Source organism: Engraulis encrasicolus, chromosome 24 (assembly GCF_034702125.1).
Source record: "Engraulis encrasicolus isolate BLACKSEA-1 chromosome 24, IST_EnEncr_1.0, whole genome shotgun sequence".
Lineage (NCBI taxonomy): Eukaryota > Metazoa > Chordata > Actinopteri > Clupeiformes > Engraulidae > Engraulis > Engraulis encrasicolus.
This window is the reverse complement of record NC_085880.1, coordinates 1142608-1162607: the sequence shown is the minus strand read 5'-3', so window position 1 is coordinate 1162607 and position 20000 is coordinate 1142608. Positions and strand designations below refer to the sequence as shown.

The window sequence follows — 20000 nt, the reverse complement described above, 5'->3', positions numbered from 1 at the left end:
ATAGGGGGAGACAAGCGGGTCAGTTGCCCCCGGCCCAGGCAGAGAGGGGCCCCAGAAATTGGTCCCCAGCACATTACATGTATTAGGTGGGGGGCCCTTTCAGGAGACTTTGTCCCGGGCCCCGGAAAACCTGTCAGTGGCCTCGTTTGTCACACTGCGCAAGAAAAACCATGACTCGTCACTGTCCACTGCCCCCTATCTGCTGCGCTCTGCTCTCACGCATTGTGTGGCTTATCTGTAACATGAGGGCGTGTCTTTATTTTCAATGGTTGCACTGATGATGGTCTGACTGTGACCGAAACGTCTGCACTACACTTGGGTAGCACCTTTTTTGTTTTTCTAATGCAATAAAAAGTTCAACATTGCATTCGGCAGAACGGTGTGCCAGTTCCCCTTCCTTGCTTCAAGTTAATCCACTGGAACCTACGCACCCACCAGGCATCAAGTTCAAAGGTGTGGTACCTCCACTGAAAGAAGCTTATCTGTAACAAAATATATGACTCTTCACTGCCATACCCCCCCCGCCCCCATGCTCTGCTCTCAGGCATTGCGGTGTGCAACATCCCGTCTGCAGCGGTGGAGGAGACGGCGGACTCGACGCTGTGCCACATCCTGAACCTGTACCGCCGCAACACCTGGCTCTACCAGGCGCTGCGGGAGGGCACGCGCGTGCAGAGCGTCGAGCAGATACGAGAACTGGCCTCGGGGGCCGCGCGCATCCGCGGAGAGACACTCGGACTCATCGGATTCGGTGAGAGACTTTTTTGAGAGAGAGAGAGAGATAAAGAAAAAGAGAGAGGGAGAGAGATAGACGAAATTAGGGATAGAGGGAGGGGTAGAGAGAGACAGGAGAAGAGCGTGTGTGGGAGATGTGTTTTGGAGAGACCATCAGACTCATTGGCTTTGAACAGAGACACTGGAAGAGAAAAAAATACACACATACTGTATATAGAGAGACAGACAGACAGACAGACAGACAGACAGACGGACAGAAACAAGAGAAAGGGGGGGAGGGATGAATAGATACTGAGAGGAAGAGAAGAGAGAGTAAAAAGGACATTGAAACACAGAGAGAGAGAGAGAGAGAGAGAGAGAGAGAGAGAGAGAGAGAGAGAGAGAGAGAACACATTGAGCATGAGGAACAGATTGATTAAAAGAGATAGGTGAGGAGTAAGCAAGAAGAAGAGATGGATACCAGGCTGAGAAGAGGAGATTGAAGAATAGAGATAACAATGGAGTGAGTGATGCCAGAGAGGCATACATGGAAAGAGAGAGGGAGAAAGAAACTGATAGAGGCAGAGTGTGAGAGACTGATAGAGAGAGGAAGGGGGGGGGGGAGGCAAAGACAAAGAGGAAGAGGGAAGGCCAGAGGGATTGAGGAAAATATTGATAGAGGAAGGACAGAGTTAGTGAGGAAGGAGAAGAGACTGGGGGATAGGAAGAGAGTTCACCAAAGAGGAGAGGATGAACCGACCCAAGGCAAATAGAGGAATAAAAGAGACTGGGCTAGATGTACAGCCCATTATATGGAAACTGGTGATCACATTTTTGGATACAAGATGCATTTCCTGAGAGGGCCTCAGCTCAGACCAGCCAACAGTAGACTAAAACGTCCCCCCCCCCTCTCTCTCTCTCTCTGCACCCCTTGTCTGTGTACTATCAGGGCGATCTGGGCAGGCGGTGGCCGTGCGTGCCAAAGGCTTTGGCTTCAACGTGATCTTCTACGACCCCTACCTCCAGGACGGCTTGGAGCGCTCCCTGGGGGTGACGCGCGTCTACACGCTGCAGGACCTGCTCTACCAGAGCGACTGCGTGTCCCTGCACTGCAACCTCAACGAGCACAATCACCATCTCATCAACGACTTCACTATCAAACAGGTGTGCAAAGTTACACACCAGGGGTGGAACTTAATTTTTTTTCCCCCACCAGTCAATGTGGTAGATAGATTTTAAAATCTACCAGTCACTAGCCAATTTTACCAGTAAAAGTGACTGGTGGGTTGAAAAATTTACCAGTCACCACAGAAATGTACCCGTCATTGGCAGGTGGACGGGTGCTTATTTCCATCCCTACACACATAGGGACGCTGCTAGAAATATGTAAATAGGAAATAGATTCAGGCCTCTCTTAACCCTATCATAATCATCCTCTGTGTATGGAACTGTAAAGCTTTGCATACTTTGCTCTCCATGAATCGTCCTGAGTTTGAGCCTGTCTAGTAGTCATGTTATCATTTTATGTCTTGTTTATGTCTGTTTCTATGTTACTAATTATGAGGGGTAACTATCAAGCTACACTACACACCCCCTTCCCCTAAAAACATACAAATACGCACATGCGCGCGCACACACACACACACACACACACACACACACACACACACACACACACACACACACACCTGCCTGTTCCAAAGCAAGCACACATTGTCCACTGTACATCATCATTATGGTATGGTGCANGTGTAGCATTGTGGCACGTATGACAAATTTGCTTTGCACGACTACGCCACCTAGGGTGGGGAACTACCTAGGACATTTACCCCAATTACTTTCAACCAGGACACAGTCAACAAGGACACAGGTTCGAGACACTCAGGCAGAGATATGTTCACATGGGTTGTCATTTATTCACAGGTGTATGGCATGTTACTTCTGTAGTAGCCCAGAAGGCTGCAAGGAGTTTAACAGTTTGAACACTGCATTCAGTAATTGTCCATCACATTAAACCACATGGAACATAAGTCATATTTCCAGATCAAAACATCACATCACATGGTGTCACATACAACTCATATCATAGGTGTGCACGCGCACACACACACACACACACTTCATGGTCCGTCAGACTGGACGGCCAAGCTGAGGCACAAATGGCGCACAAGGAGGTGGACTGCACAATAACCTGCTATGTGGCTTAAAGTGAGAATGATCAACTAGTGGGTCAGGCTGGAGAGGCTCTCCACTAGCAGCACGGGAAGAGACAGGAAAGATCAGGAAAACACCACAAATTAATTAAACAAAATCCACAAAATTCAAAGTAACACTGCAAAATAATAATCACCAAACGTGTACACAGCAATGGAAGTGTGAGAAGGTCCACCACCCGAAGACTGGCTTGCTATGGGATGCACCTCATACCTGCCCAAAGAGAGAGGAGATACTGAATACAGAGTAATACAATTCCAAATGTTGGTATTTGATTATCAATAAGAAAGAACTGGATGGTACTTATCTTATGATAGCTAGTAGAGAGAGATGACCAGCCACATTATACAGAGAAGGGAGGGCAGCCGCCTCAAGTGCCACACCTGAATGGATCACTTCCACACACTCATACATACACACAAGGTGACAATCTCACAGCTGGTGTCAGCCACCAAACACATAGTAAAAATAAAAAAACAAAAACAACCACAGATTCACAGAAAACATACAGTGGATTACCACTAGAGTCTACCCTACTGGACCACACTACAAGCCTTCTCCACAGTCTTACTCAAGATGGCGGCTCAGGGGAGGTAGATAAACAAAACTCAAAATAACAAACACAACACTGAGCATGAACCGACACAGGACCAGCAGCAACAGAGCAGCAACTCTCCAGCGGCGAGAGGATGTGGGTGCACTAATCACTCCACCTGTAACACAATTTAAACCATTACTAATTGGCAGTGGAGTGGATATATGTTGAAACAGAGGATTGAAATGAGCACTTACTGCGGGAGATGAAGGGATGATCAATAAGTAACAAGCTCAACGCTCGACATGGCCACTCAGATTAAGCACTAGAAAAGGAGTTAAGCCAATGTTAATGCCCAATACAAAAAGGGGAAATTTTGCGCAAAGAGCACCAACAAGACAGGCTACCTTCAGCAGACTTCAGTGATAAGTCACCCATCTCAGCTAACCCCAGTCTTCACCACTCAACAGGACAATGGGGTGCAACAATCAGCATCAACCACGGAGCGAGCCATCGGCAACGGAGTGGGCTACAAGTAAAACATGGCCACATGAAAATCACTCACTGCAACTGTGCCATAAGCAAACAAACACGTGTGCATGACTTAGCATCTAATGCTTACCTCAGGTTGCAGGGCCCTAACAAACTGAGCCCCAAGCCAACTGGAGCCCTGGTGCAGCGACCACACAGGTGCTTGGCCACAGCACCACAGCAGGAGGAAGAGGGGCGGTGCCTCACTCAGTGTCTACTTATATATCAAATTAAAGGTCCAGCAGTAATAGGCCAGCCAATCATGGATTACAGACAGAATCACAGGTCGAATTGAGAGGTGGAGTTCAATCTGTTACATTCTGTCCCCACCTTTTCTGTCGTCGCCCCGACGACAAACCAACACACTCATGAGTTGACAATACCCACACACCACGAGTGTCAGGAGTAGAACTTGCCACTCAACTCTGCGGGGAGAGTACAAAGTCAGTGGGACCAGCCTCTGATTCAGAGGGGATCCAGTGACACTGTAAAGACACTACATGCAGTTACACAAAGTTATGGAGACCCAGCAGGCCAGCTGCCGCTATCCAATAGGAAAAAGCCAGTGGGCCCTACCCCTGATACAGAGGGGACCCAATGACTAGGAAAATGAAATGCATAAAAACGTAAATGACACATGGAGACCCAGCAGTGTAACTGCCGCTATCCAACAATTCAAAGCAAGTGGACCCAACCTCTGATACAGAGGTGACCCAGTAGGCCATGGAGACCTGGCAGAGTAAATGCCGCTAATCAACAGTATAAAACCAGTGGACCCAACCTCTGGTACAGAGGAGACCCAGTGATTCAGTAAATAAATGCATGCAATGCACGATAGTGGACCCAACCTCTGGTACAGAGGGGACCCAGCGGCGCAGTAACACAAAGAAGCCCGGCAGTCCAACTGCCGCCATTAACACAATGAAAGGCCAGTGGGCCCAGCCTCTGGTACAGAGGGGACCCAGTGATCCAATGAGACACGGAGACCCGGCAGTCCAACTGCCGCTATCCACACAATGAAAGGCCAGTGGGCCCAGCCTCTGGTACAGAGGGGACCCAATGATCCAATGAGACAAGGAGACCCGACAGTCCAACTGCCGCTATCCACACAATGAAAGGCCAGTGGGCCCAGCCTCTGGTACAGAGGGGACCCAGTGATCCAATGAGACACGGAGACCCGACAGTCCAACTGTCGCTATCCAAACCAATGCAGTATACACCCCGCCCCCTCCCCAAACCTGCTGTATGTGGTAGGCTGCCGAAGGTGCTCATTGCCAATCCGTTAAAAGGGCAAGTCAGGTCTCGCAGTTGCTACATTTCTTCCTCCGTTTCAAAGATGCCACCAATACCAACCCATCAAGCCCGCAGCCTCACGCAATCCCCCAATAGAAAGTTGCTGCTCTGCTGCCCTCCAAGAGTCCACAGCGTGCCGGCCCACAGTCTCCAATCCTAATAAGAAAGACAAAGGGAAAACAAAGTTAAACACACCAGTCACCAGTATCCGAAATGGAACTCATCTCTGCCTTGAAGAGTGTTCTCCTGCCGACTACGCCACATGTAGCATTGTGGCACGTATGACAAATTTGCTTTGCACGACTACGCCACCTAGGGTGGGGAACTACCTAGGACATTTACCCCAATTACATTCAACCAGGACACAGTCAACAAGGACACAGGTTCGAGACACTCAGGCAGAGATATGTTCACATGGGTTGTCATTTATTCACAGGTGTATGGCATGTTACTTCTGTAGTAGCCCAGAAGGCTGCAAGGAGTTTAACAGTTTGAACACTGCATTCAGTAATTGTCCATCACATTAAACCACATGGAACATAAGTCATATTTCCAGATCAAAACATCACATCACATGGTGTCACATACAACTCATATCATAGGTGTGCACGCGCACACACACACACACACACTTCATGGTCCGTCAGACTGGACGGCCAAGCTGAGGCACAAATGGCGCACAAGGAGGTGGACTGCACAATAACCTGCTATGTGGCTTAAAGTGAGAATGATCAACTAGTGGGTCAGGCTGGAGAGGCTCTCCACTAGCAGCACGGGAAGAGACAGGAAAGATCAGGAAAACACCACAAATTAATTAAACAAAATCCACAAAATTCAAAGTAACACTGCAAAATAATAATCACCAAACGTGTACACAGCAATGGAAGTGTGAGAAGGTCCACCACCCGAAGACTGGCTTGCTATGGGATGCACCTCATACCTGCCCAAAGAGAGAGGAGATACTGAATACAGAGTAATACAATTCCAAATGTTGGTATTTGATTATCAATAAGAAAGAACTGGATGGTACTTATCTTATGATAGCTAGTAGAGAGAGATGACCAGCCACATTATACAGAGAAGGGAGGGCAGCCGCCTCAAGTGCCACACCTGAATAGATCACTTCCACACACTCATACATACACACAAGGTGACAATCTCACAGCTGGTGTCAGCCACCAAACACATAGTAAAAATAAAAAAAAACAAAAACAACCACAGATTCACAGAAAACATACAGTGGATTACCACTAGAGTCTACCCTACTGGACCACACTACAAGCCTTCTCCACAGTCTTACTCAAGATGGCGGCTCAGGGGAGGTAGATAAACAAAACTCAAAATAACAAACACAACACTGAGCATGAACCGACACAGGACCAGCAGCAACAGAGCAGCAACTCTCCAGCGGCGAGAGGATGTGGGTGCACTAATCACTCCACCTGTAACACAATTTAAACCATTACTAATTGGCAGTGGAGTGGATATATGTTGAAACAGAGGATTGAAATGAGCACTTACTGCGGGAGATGAAGGGATGATCAATAAGTAACAAGCTCAACGCTCGACATGGCCACTCAGATTAAGCACTAGAAAAGGAGTTAAGCCAATGTTAATGCCCAATACAAAAAGGGGAAATTTTGCGCAAAGAGCACCAACAAGACAGGCTACCTTCAGCAGACTTCAGTGATAAGTCACCCATCTCAGCTAACCCCAGTCTTCACCACTCAACAGGACAATGGGGTGCAACAATCAGCATCAACCACGGAGCGAGCCATCGGCAACGGAGTGGGCTACAAGTAAAACATGGCCACATGAAAATCACTCACTGCAACTGTGCCATAAGCAAACAAACACGTGTGCATGACTTAGCATCTAATGCTTACCTCAGGTTGCAGGGCCCTAACAAACTGAGCCCCAAGCCAACTGGAGCCCTGGTGCAGCGACCACACAGGTGCTTGGCCACAGCACCACAGCAGGAGGAAGAGGGGCGGTGCCTCACTCAGTGTCTACTTATATATCAAATTAAAGGTCCAGCAGTAATAGGCCAGCCAATCATGGATTACAGACAGAATCACAGGTCGAATTGAGAGGTGGAGTTCAATCTGTTACACAGGCCTTTGTGGATAGCATGCTCCCCTCTTGTGGTCATAGACAGCAATGCAGTTCCTTATTTATTTCCCTTCGCTCATTTTCAGTTTCATTCAAAGATGACCTGCAGTGCATTTGGTTAACTGTTTGACATTGACTTTTTATTCTGCTCATTATGTCTGCACATATGGTGTTTAACCACACGACTACCATCCTGACTTCATGCTGTTGTTCATGCCTGTTCCCAGAGGTGTCAAAAGTAAACGTAAAAGTACTTTTGTGGTGACATTACAACACTAGCACATGGCATTACATAGCTGTTACACCATTTACTCAATTGTACCTAATGAGATAGATAGACTGTGTTGTTACTGAAAAACACTGAGAAACTAACAAGGACCCACCACAAAGTTGATCCACCCAGTGCAGAGTTAGCTGATCGTAAGACAAGTACACGGGTCTACTGGTTACTCAGATAAGTTACTTGTGTTGGAAGGAAACTGTGTTTTTAACTTTTACTTATACTTTTGACACCTCTGCCTGTCCCAAAACGTGATTGTGCTTGTGGCCTGCAGATGCGTCAGGGAGCGTTCCTGGTGAACTCAGCGCGGGGCGGGCTGGTGGATGAGAAAGCCTTGGCTCAGGCCCTCAAGGAGGGCAGGATACGTGGGGCTGCCCTGGACGTCCACGAGTCTGAGCCCTTTAGGTGAGACCAAGTGACTTGGTAATTTGTCTCACTGGTGACCTTGAAGAGGTGTATGTAGGTAGGTCAAAGACGTCCAACATGTCATTCAGCGCAACGGATACTTTTGCTTACTGTAAATGCAAAAAAAGAGATTTTTTTAAAAATTATTTTTTTGGCTTGGCTTTCATGCATTCACTTTTCAAAAATGTTTTGACATTTCATGTTTTTCACAGTTACAGTAAGCAAAAGCATCTGTTAGCACTGAAGGGCAGTGTCATGTTGGACGTCCTTGACCCAGGTGTGTAGGTATGTGGGTTTGTAGGTGTACTCCAATAAAGCAGTGGATTTCTCGAAACCAAAGTTGCTTACTACATAAGCTACTTTGTTGTTTCCAATGCATTTTCCCATTGGCAACTACCGAAGTTGCTAACAGGCTAACAACTTCTCTTTTGAGAAATGCACCCCAGATTTGTGATTTTGTGAGAGCTTCAGGACTAAAACTGAGGGAAAATGGTTGGGGTCATGATAGCTCATTTCCTTTTCATCAACTCTGCAGTGAAGCCTTTTGGGGTGAGATGTGAGACCATTGGTGTGAGATCTTTCTCAGAATGTCAGTATGTGTATGTGAATGTGTGATATTTAATATAAAGTGCTTCAGTTACTCGGTGCTCTCTATAAATGCATACATTTCTAAATAATAACTCTAGCTGCTAACATATGATCAATTTTTACCTAGATATTGTACACTACAGTCATGTGTAAGTGCTGGTAGTCATGGGTATGTGGTAAGGGTGTCAGACTTTTTCGGTTCGACTCCCCCATCCATGATCCTCCTCCATTACTGATGTACCCTGAGCATGGTACTGTCCCGTTGCACTTCTCCCCCTCTGGCTGCCTCCTTACCCCGGTGAGGATTAAATGTAATTTCGTTGCGTGCAGTGAGCACAGTGTGCTGCGGAGCAGTGTGTCACAATGACAATGGGAGTTTCCCAGGAAGGCTTTTGCTTTCACTGTAGCCTCTTACTGCAGCAGGGGTCGCCGGCGACGACCCTATTCACTTGCTGAAAATGCTACATCATAACAACATTGCTATGACATTACAGAGAGCCGTAGTTCTGTGCTAAGGGGTTAAATAGGAATCACATACTGCACAATACTGGACAGCGTTTTCGTATAAAAGGAAGGACAACTGCACTCCTAGTTACTTTCGATTTTAATGCTTATCAGAACAAAGACTGAAATGTCTGACGGGCATTACAACCTAAACTCTGGTGTGTCCAGTTGCTCTTTACTTTTGATGAGTTCAGTGCGTTACTTAAAGTAGAATCCTGGGCCCAACCTATGTGGACCTTATGCCTCTACAATCGAAGAGCTCTTTTCCAAAATGAGATGTCCATTTTATAGAATGTTGGGAAATTGACATTTTTGTATTGGGCTTTCCATTGAATTGCATTGCAAAATGCATTTTATAGAGGTTTAAAAAGCATGTTCTGAAAACATTTGAATGGCAAGAATTCACAGATAGATTATAGGACTTCTTAACAGTCAATTCCAATATTAAAATGCAAAAAGTAAAAAATGGTGGATATAGCGTTTCAGAGCTCTTCAATCTCTATTTATGTCTTCTTCTCTTGTCTTCTTGCTATTCTTTCTTGTTTCTGTCTCTCTTTTCTACTTCTCTTTTTTAGCTCCATCTTTAACATTGATGTTTTTTCCCATGTGTTAAGCACTTTGAGGTGCATGCCTTGTATGATATGGTGCTATACAAATACAGTGATTATTATAATTAAAGTTTGTTGGGAGGTCATCCATCCATCCCCACGGTCCTGACTTGCTCATGTGCTTCCTATATCTCAGCAGTTTCAGCCAAGGGCCGCTGAAAGACGCCCCCAACCTAATCTGCACCCCCCACACGGCCTGGTACAGCGAACAGGCCTCCCTGGAGATGAGAGAGGCCGCCGCCACAGAGATACGCAGAGCCCTCCTTGGTCAGTCTCCTCACACACACACACATGCATATATTGGACACAGATGTGCACGAGACACACACACACGACGTACACAACACACACACACACACACACACACACACACACACACACACACACACACACACACACACACACACACACACACACACACACACACACACACACACACACACACACACACACACACACACACAAGCACACATGCACGGACACACACACACAGACACATGTTTAGGCGGTGGTTGTACATTGTGGCTGTTGTCTTTCCAAGAGGCTGGTTAGTGTAAGTCTCTAACCAGGCTGTCCAGTTAACCAGTTACGTTTATTGTAATCTTCTTAAAGAAGGGCTCATTTGGCTTTATTCTTCTTGCAAAACAAAGCCAAATGAGAACAATCTCAAAAAGTTACAATTCTCTCCGAGGTGACATACCCATCCCATACCGCCATCTAGAGACAGAGAGAGATACTCACATGCACAAGTGGTGTCCCAACAAGGTCCTGCTCAAACCAATTGCAATGGCCCTTCTCATGTGGCGTCTGAGGCCTCTGAAGCAGGTTCAGCTACATCCGGTAGGCTATGTCTGTGTGTGGCAAAGACATAGATGTCACTTCTGTATTCAACTGCAAGAAGTTTTGTCGCACCCAGCTATTAATATTCTCAAGACAATGAGCACAATGACTCAGTGGGGCTACAGTCATTCCTCTTTCTTGCCTCTTTAAGCACATTGAATGACAGTGATTTATGATAACATGCTATATAAATAATATTGATTGATTGATTGATTGATTGATTGATTTATTTATTGGGGGGGGGGGCTCAAACCAACTTTAAACCGTTACACTGTGAAAAGGGCTGATTGCACAGGTTTTGGTGTTGCTCTATGCTGTCTCACCAAAGCTGATTCAGCATCTAGCCTGAACCACTGGCTAGTGGAGTGTGTGTATGTTGTTGTTGTGGATGACGATGTGAAGAGTTCAGATGCAAAACCCCCTAACTCCATTTCTGAAGACCTGCACTTCTATATTTTTAGAGAACCCCGTTGTTGGTTTGGTTTACATTCATGTACTTGATAACACATATAAATAGTTATATTACATAAATAAAATAAAAAAATATGCAATTTTGATAGTTTTGTATTAAATAAAAATGAATTAAGATTATTTACTGAAAAGGCACTTAGGGGGTTTTGCATCTGAACTCTTCATGTGTCTCCTCTGTGGCCACTCATTGCAGGGCGGATCCCAGATAGCCTGAGGAATTGTGTCAATAAGGAGTTCATTGTGGGCACTGCCCCCTGGGGGATGGTGGAGCAACAGATGCAACCTGACCTGAACGGAGCTGCCTACGGGTAGGTATACTGCTGCCTGCATGTATTACATTTCATTACATTTCATTTAGCTGACGCTTTTATTCAGAGCGACTTACATTTACTATTTTTCAGGGTATTGGTTAGAGTCCCTGGAGCAGTGTGGGGTTAGGTGCCTTGCTCAAGGGCACTTCAGCCATGGATGCAGGTGTAGGGAGAGGTCAGGTGGATTCGAACCTACAACCCTCAGATTGAAAGACCAACTCCCTAACCGTTAGAACACGGCTGCCCCATTATCTATAAATACTACATAAAAATGACATCTATGCAACCTGACCTCAACGGAGCTGCCTATGTATAACTGCTATATATATACATTATACTATATATAGTGTAAATACTCTATACAAATTACATATATGCAACCTGAGCTCAATTGGGCTGTATAAGGGTAGGCCACTAGCACACATATGCTATAAATGACATACTATATGGCATATACAGTACAGTACACAGTATGCTGTAACTTCAAACCCAGACGACTGGCTAGCTGTTCATTCCACCGGAGCTGCCTATGGGTGGGCCGCCTGCAACATAGACATACTGTGTACAAATAACATGTCTTGTACACAATAACATGTCTTGTACACAATAACATGTCTTGTACACAATAACATGTCTTGTACACAATAACATGTCTTGTACACAGTAACATGTCTTGTACACAATAACATGTCTTGTACGCCTTTGGCCTTAGAGTATATAAATGGCATACAGTATACACTACAGCATAGATGGCCTTCAAACCCAGCTAGATGGTTATCCGCTCAGCCTGTGTAACGGAGGCTAACTGGCAGAGTTGGTGTGGAACGTTGGTAAACCTCCCTCCAATAGCCTCATACAGTGTCGATGCCGTTGGGCTGGGAGAGTAGTGTCTTGGTTGGCCCAGCGGTATCATACTGTGTCTCCCATTCCCGGACCGTTGTAGTTGATGAGGTCGCACGTTCGATCCCCGAGGGGGGTGAACAGGTGCAAGATGACTTCCGTCACACCTGCATACAACCACCCATCTACGCACCTCTTTGAACCTCTTCCTCTTTCTCTCTCATTCCTCCATCAAGAGCTGAACATAGGGAACTTCGGGGCCCAAGACAAAAACGCACAACTCTTCGTTGAAAAATTTATTTTGCCCATTACCCTATTTTATATAGGTAACTGTAAAGTTGCCTGCCCTGAGTTGCCTATTATATTGGCAAACTGTCTGTCTGCCTGTCTGTCTGTCTGTCTGTCTGTCTTTTGACAGTTCTATAACCTTATCTACATACAGTGCATACCCATCTTAAAATATTTCTGCTATTTCTGTCTGTTTCTGTTTACTACTATTTGTTCAGTTTCTTTCTATCAGACTATATGCCTGTCCATTTATCCATCTGTCTTGCCTTCCCTGCCTGCCTGCCTGCCTGCCTAACTATCATCTTCCTCTTTCCACAACCCCTCCTCCACCTGTTGCTTTCTCAACACAGTCGTCAGGGTCAACTGCAGGCCATCTCCCCGGGGGGTTTGGATAAAATGTATACATAAACACAGGTAAATATGGACATTCATGTCAAAAGACTGTTGCTACCTGAAATAAACATCCATACAACACCAGTATTGTTGGAGGCACATCCTATTTGGTGTGTCTCATTGCAAGTACATTATAATTCCAAAGAGTGCAAAAACGCAATCATAATTCTGACCTTGTGTCTTTAATTACTCTCCTATTTTTAATTCATTGATGCTTTGTTATACTTTTTCTACTGTTATCTATCTGTTTTAATTGTAAAGTGACCTTGGGTATCTTGAAAAGCGCTTAAAATAAAATCTATTATTATTATTATTATTATTATTATTATTATTATTATTATTATTATTATTATTATTATTTATCCTTTAATATAGAATAGTCCCTCTGCTACACATGTACCAAATGACTGGTGTATACCTATCATCTTCTCTAAGTTGTACATACTATGTTGTATAAAACTATAATCTTAATTCTAACACCTCACAGTGCTCTGCTGTCAAATATGACTTGCTTTGTCTTTCTCATGGTGTGTTTCTGTGTGTGTGTGTGTGTGTGTGTGTGTGTGTGTGTGTGTGTGTGTGTGTGAGAGAGAGAGTGAGTGAGTGTGTGTGTGTGAGAGTGAGTGAGTGAGTGAGTGAGTGCATCCTAAACTAAGGCATGGCCCTAATATAAAATAAATAATGAAGCCAATTGGAGCGGAGCCAATTTTGGTCCCCTAGGGGAAATTCTTTCTCTGCATTTATCCCATTTGGACTAGTGAATCACATTGAAGTACACACACTAGTCCGTAGCAGTGGGCTGCCTGCTGAGCGGCGCCCGGGGAGCAATGTGGGGGGTAGATGCCTTGCTCAAGGGCACTTCAGCCGTGGTTCGGTCGGGCACTGAACTGGTAACCCTTGGGTTGCCAACCCAGTGCTCTAACCACTCAGCCACGACTGCCCCACCTAAACCTTACCTAGACTGCCCCTAAACTAAGGCTACCTTGTGCACCTGCAGGTACACCCCCAATGGGGCGGACGCACATCCAGACCCAACAGGCAGGCTGCAGCAGGAAGGAGGAAGTGAGATGATACCGGGAGGAGGAGGAGGAGGAGGAGGAGGAGGAGGAGGAGGAGGGGGTCCTGTCTCCCACTCAGTGCCAGGAGGAGGACCTCCCACTCCCCACAATCCTTTGCCCAGCAAGAAGGCCCCCAAGCTCAGCAGCGAGCACAGACAACACTTGACTATTGAGCCCTGACCCACAGCCTGCCAGGCATGGCCCACCGCCCCTGCCTGCGCACCCCTCAAACAACAACACCACCTCGCCCACCACCACCATAACCTCCACCACTTCAGTTACACCAAGAGCAAGACCATCGTCGCCCAGGACCAAAGAGCAGTGGCACTGAGAGCTCCTCGCGTCCAGGGGAGAGGAGGACAGTATCTTAAAGCACAGTGTGTGAAAACAACAGGAATCACAATCTTTGAGCACACCGTGCTGTGCTTGAAGGTGCAAGATGACGTGATTTGTGCAGGTGCTAAGACCTCTGCTGCTGCTTTGAGGCGTAGCGAGCAGCCACGTTATATGTCATTTCATTGACTCCGTACCTTCATCTCCACCCCCCCCCCCCCTTCCTCTCCTGGTCAGCGTGTCTTCTCTTCGCTCTTCTCCTGCTTCCTCCATCTCCCCGTCATATCAATTGCTATTACATTGTCTGTTTTGCATTTTTACCCCCCCCCCCCTTCATTTAGGTTGTTCACATATACCTCGTGTTATTGTGTGAAACTGCATATGAAGGGTTTCGTTGCAAAACGGTGTATCCACCATTTTTTACTTTTGCATTTTATTATTGAAAATGACTGTTCAAAGGTCCTATCACGCATGTGTGAATTATTGCCATTCAAATATTTTGAAAACATACTTTTTAAACCCATATAAAATGCTTTTCGCGATGCATACAAAAATGTCAATTCCCCACCATTCTACAACATGGAGATACACCGTTTTGCAAGAAAACTCTTAATATTCTGAACAGTCAATGATGTCATGTGTTAGTACACTTTGAATACCTCCTGGCAGCTGTATTTTGATGTAATACGTAATTCAACAGCAAGAGAGACAACCGTCACAGGTTCTCAATGTTAGGCTACATTTCAGTTAATAATTTACTTGTTTTTCAATAGGCCTACAGTACAATCACACTGACGTTTGTTGCCAGTACTAGTTCTGCATTTTGCCCATAACCTCTCTCTTGCATTTGATTTAAATACAATGAAATAAATGAAAATGGAGGAAATATCAGATGAACTCCTTTGGGAATAATGACTCAGGAAGATGTATCATGGCTAGATGTAACAGTAAGAAAAGCTATGAAATGCCTCCTTCGTACACTTTGGTGTGGTGTTGCTGAGTCTTTGATTCTAATTAAATTTGTATTTTTATTAGTTTATAGTTATTGTTTGTAATGATGGTCATGTCTAGCTCATTTATTTACAATGTGTTGTTGATGTTGTTTGTAATGTGTGGATATATTCTTGTGGTTACGAAGGATGCCATGTGTGTTATTTGAAAGGGCAATGCATAAACCTATAGCATACAAGGGAAGACCCAGCGACTGTTGACAGATTGAGCTCAAATGCAATATGTTGACAGTTTAAATTCATTAATTAATAAACAATTATGCTACTGCAGTGACTGCAGTATGCACTGTATCATTTCATTGTGTAGCCCAATTTCTCCATCTTTGCTTCATCAAACAGGTCACTATTTTCATGTAAATGAATGAATGAATGAATGAATGGATTAAGCTATTAATTAATTAATATTTTGTATGCAGGACAGGCCCAGTCAATGCCCAATACATGACCCTAAATGAACTACATTTATGCGCAGAACAGTGGCCTGATTGAATGTCTTGAATGAATGTATCAAATTAGCAGTTCGTTTCGAGAGAAACTGCTTATCCTCGGTTTACGGTATGTGTGGCTACTCTTTGACGAAAATATTAAGATTCAAGATTTCAAGATTCAAGATTAGTTTATTACGTCTTATTATAGGTTTGAAGCCTATAAAGAGTAAAAATTGTTGTGTTTTTCTTGTGTCCTCAAAAAGATTTAAAAAAAATAAAAATAAAAATAAAAAAAAGGGAGGGGGGGGGGTGGAAAAAAGTGCAAATAAAGTGCCTTGTTGTCTTCAGCATGAATTCAGTAATCTAACTGCTTGGTGGAAGTAACTACTTTGGAGTCTGGTAGTGTGAGACTTCAGGCTTCTGTACCGTTTCCCATTATTAATGCCTAAGTCTGAAGATTTTACACTGAAACTTATGATAAGGCTATACATTATCACAACTGGTCATACCCATACTTCAGATATTATTTTGTAATGAGCCCTTACTCCTTTTATCGGAGATTAAGCCATTATGTCACTGCAGGCGCGCGAGTCACGTCTGACCGTAAAGCAAGGAATAGCTGGGCTACAAAAACTAACCGGGTGACACATCAGCTGCATAACTGTATTTCGTTTTTCAGTGGCAGCAGCAGATTACATCAACGGTGATCACTTTCATTTCTGGCGAATTTATACTTCAAGTTATTCGACCATGAGTAGCTCTAACTCTATATCCAAAGGTAAGCAAATATTACAGATATTGCAGTGCTAGGTGGCGTAACTTCATACTTGAGTAATGCCCTCGTGTGACGCCGACCTAATTTTGCTGTCTTGCCAGCTACAACATGTAGGCTACTTGGGGAAAATGAACATCATGTTAAGTTATACGTATTCGTATAATATCTGATCTACGACAGGAGAGTGTAATGTATTTTCATACATAGCTAACGTACGTTTTATTTGGTAGCTGAGTGTCTACTACTGTCACTTGGAAAGTTAGCACTTTGTGTAGGGGTCTGCAAGAAATATGCTGTGAAATGTGGAATTACTGGTGATAAACGATGTTGATTTACAGATAAGACCACGAGGTTACCGGAATTACAGGCATCACTTAGTGAGCTTTGGAGTTGCTCACTTGAGCTAGCATGCTACCGTTAGCGTTATCCTGCTAACATCTCTGACCTTGATTTACCCTGTTCTTGGATAACTTGTGCAAGGGCCGGAGAACGTAAACTCTGAACCAGTACGCCCTGGAGCCTTTTTGTTTTCAAGGTTTGGCTCCCCTTCGTGGTAGTTTATGATTGACTGCATGGGGTAATGAATGATAAGTTATTTTATCACTGTAGTGGGATGTGTTGTCTCATCCAGCTTTCCCCATATTCTGTCCTCAAAGTACCTGCCATTTGTTTTTGTTTACCCGTCTCTTCAGCTGAGTTGATTGCGGCTGTCTCACTGGCTGCTGGAGCTACGGCGGTAGGGATTCTGGCCTACCAAACATTCGCTTCCAGAAAAACATGCCCCAAGCCAAAGGTGAACCTGGAGCTGCAAAAGGACAACCCTAAAGTGGTGCATGCTTTTGACATCGAGGACCTGGGAGACAAGGCAGTCTACTGCCGCTGCTGGCGATCCAAAAAGGTAGCTTGTTGTTGACCTGTTGAATGATGCGTCTGTGTTTTTTTTAACAACTGCACTTCATGTGAACTCTGTGTCAACATCCTAAATACCGTACTCATTTCCATGACTCGTTGTTATCTGCCCTTCCGGTTTGGCACAGTATGTTTCTGGTTTTGATTTGTCAATAACTTGGAGTAACTCCATCATTAACGTCTTGAGTGTTACAGAATTTGATGACTCATCTGGAGAAAATAATAGAATGCGATCTAACTCCCATTAGAATCCAATGTCGCATGAGAGTGAAAGCAAAAGCAAAAGCCCACCTGGGAAACTCCATCTCCCATTTTCATTGTGACACAGCACTCCACAGCACACAAGTGGACACTGCACGCAACAAAACTGCATTCATGCCTCACTTGTGCAAGGGGGCAGCCCCCAATGGTGCCCCAAGGAGCGGTGCGGTAGAACGGTACCATGCTCAGGGTACCTCAGTCATAGAGAAGTATGGGGAGGGCACTGATTAATTAATCCCCCCACCAACCTGGGGGATCGGGAGTCGAACCGACAACTTTTGGGCTACAAGTCCCCCTAACTAACCGCTTACCCATGAATCCACCTGTGTGTCACTTAAATGGGCCCAAGTTGCATCTCTGATTGCACTAATTACAACTGTTTTCTGTAATTGATGAGCCTGGATCATTGATTTGACTCTGCCATTGTTTTTCCACTGCTCAGTGCTGTTACTCAGTTCTCTTTCTCATTGTTTTCTCACCATCTCTCTCTCTCTCTCTCTCTCTCTCTCTCTCTCTCTCTCTCTCTCTCTCTCTCTCTCTCTCTCTCTCTCTCTCACACGCTCTCTCAATGATCTCCTGCAGTTCCCTTACTGTGATGGTGCTCATGCCAAGCACAACCAAGAGACGGGGGACAACGTTGGTCCTCTCATCATCAAGCGCAAGGAGGCCTGAGAGCAGCACGTGGCGAGAGCAAGCAAGCGAGCGGCGTTGTCATGCCTTTGGATTTTCCGCTGTTCACTCACACGCACACACACACACACGCACGTACACACTCACCCATGTCTGCTGTAGTGTCTCCTCCACGTGTTAGGATTTCTCTTCTCTTTTCTGTCAGCACCCCCCCGCGATCATCAGGGGGTTTCTGAAGCTCTTACCAAATCGGCTACTTTGTCAATTCCTCTGTCTGTTCTTTCTGTCCCCGTCTGTGTTCCTTTATGACTGAAAGTGAATGTGGAGTGGCGTGAGGTGACCTCTTTTTCTTCTTCTTTTTCTTCTTCTTCTCCGTCTTCTTCTTCCTCTTCTTGATTTTCTTCTTTTTCTCCTTTTCCGAGAAGCCTTTGTGTGACCATGATGGCGGAAACACAATGCTGTGGCTTTATATGTGAACTGTGATTGACATGCGTGGTTTTTGTTTGTTTTTGTTTTGCTAGTGTTCTGTTGTGTGAGCTTTCATGTTTATAAGTGTGCTCTTGTTTGTAATTAGTTTCGCGGATACCGGATAGACCCCCCCGCCCCCCCCGCCCCAAATCTGCACTAAAGCCATGTATGTGCTGCTATTGTGTGGGAGAGACATCTCCAGTGTTGGGACAGGGGCGCCTTCCAATGTGGCCCTGTATATGTGTGTGTGTACGAAGGAGTTTGGATGAGGAAAAGTCAAGGGTGAAACCTTTGTGTGAGCATTGCAGTTATTACTCTACATTTGGATAAGCGGAAAGTCATATTTTCTCTCCTGTGATACGATGCTTTTAAGCAGCATTTCACCATTTCTGGATATGTGCGCATTTCCCTCCTCACATCGAGTGAAATAATTGAGTTTTACCGGTTTACCTGTTCTCCAAGTCTGACGGTGCATCTTGTACCTCCAAGCTAGCGGCTAAATGGTCCCATGTGGTTCAATGGTGCATGTTAACTTGGAACGCAGAGTAATATTACCAGACACTGGGAATGCAGGAGAAAGGTAATACTCAATTATTTAACTCAAGGGGAGGTGACAAATACACATATTTCCAGAAATGGTTAAATGTTGGGTAACGCTTTCTTTTACGGTACAGTAATTACGGTGTATTTCTGAGTAACAGAGAGGAGTTACTTGGTATCTAACAAGTAAAAGGGAGATAATTACAAAGTAACTACTGAAACTATGAAACTGCTGTGTATTCTCTGGGCAACAGAGAGAGGTTTACTGTCAAAAACCATCTAACTTTTTGTGTTACCCTGTTGTTGCACAGAAAATACATGGTAATCAATTACATGGTATTTACTTAGTAATTTCCCCTGCTTTTAACCCGTTATATACCATGTAACTTCTCTGTTACCCTGTTGATATCCAGAAAGCACACAGTAATTACTGTACCATTAAAGAAAGTGTTACCAAATGCTGCTTAAATGTCATTCAGTGAGGTCGTACGTATAGATCCTGAATTCCCACCGCCATTACCTGGCCTGGTAACACTATGTGCATATTCACCATCTAGTTCTCATTCAGTTCTGCTGTATTTATCTGGATTCACTCAAGTGCTCCTTAGGTTTGCTACGTTTTCATTCAGGGCAGGATGCATTGTTTTGTGTCTTAAAACCT

General features: G+C 44.8%; 3 protein-coding genes and 2 long non-coding RNA genes across 7 annotated transcripts in view; 2 read left to right on the top strand and 3 right to left on the bottom strand.

The window, feature by feature from the left end:
• The window catches only part of LOC134441417 (histone-lysine N-methyltransferase 2D-like), a 27717-nt gene extending 14775 nt beyond the window's left edge, over positions 1–12942 (top strand). The window contains exons 7-12 of the mRNA XM_063191710.1: positions 545–751; positions 1664–1878; positions 7954–8084; positions 9924–10051; positions 11289–11403; positions 12885–12942. Coding sequence (XP_063047780.1) covers positions 545–751; positions 1664–1878; positions 7954–8084; positions 9924–10051; positions 11289–11403; positions 12885–12942 — 854 coding nt within the window. The remainder of the gene's footprint in view (positions 1–544; positions 752–1663; positions 1879–7953; positions 8085–9923; positions 10052–11288; positions 11404–12884) is intronic.
• LOC134441418 (serum amyloid P-component-like) overlaps positions 1–17306 on the bottom strand; it is a 53140-nt gene extending 35834 nt beyond the window's left edge. For 2 of the 3 annotated variants that reach the window (XR_010033159.1, XM_063191712.1), the window contains exons 1-2: positions 17191–17269; positions 10526–10635 (exon numbers count right to left, since the gene is read on the bottom strand). The gene's annotated coding sequence lies outside the window, so the exon portion shown is untranslated. Of the gene's footprint in view, positions 1–10525; positions 10636–17190 lie in introns of all 3 variants that reach the window. The other variant, XM_063191714.1, reaches the window with a different exon arrangement.
• Positions 2607–4849, bottom strand: LOC134440961 (uncharacterized). Its single transcript, XR_010033066.1, has 4 exons — positions 4086–4849; positions 3871–3992; positions 3721–3788; positions 2607–3641 (listed from the first exon to the last, which is right to left on the bottom strand). It is a non-coding gene; the product is annotated as an uncharacterized LOC134440961 (long non-coding RNA).
• On the bottom strand, positions 5693–7317 carry LOC134440967 (uncharacterized). The gene is made up of 4 exons (XR_010033067.1): positions 7174–7317; positions 6959–7080; positions 6809–6876; positions 5693–6729 (listed from the first exon to the last, which is right to left on the bottom strand). It is a non-coding gene; the product is annotated as an uncharacterized LOC134440967 (long non-coding RNA).
• The window catches only part of cisd1 (CDGSH iron sulfur domain 1), a 4464-nt gene continuing 838 nt past the window's right edge, over positions 16375–20000 (top strand). Inside the window, exons 1-3 of the mRNA XM_063191715.1 lie at positions 16375–16534; positions 17224–17429; positions 18284–20000. The exon at positions 18284–20000 is cut by the window's right edge and continues 838 nt beyond it. Coding sequence (XP_063047785.1) covers positions 16507–16534; positions 17224–17429; positions 18284–18373 — 324 coding nt within the window. The 5' untranslated portion in view covers positions 16375–16506 and the 3' untranslated portion in view covers positions 18374–20000. The remainder of the gene's footprint in view (positions 16535–17223; positions 17430–18283) is intronic.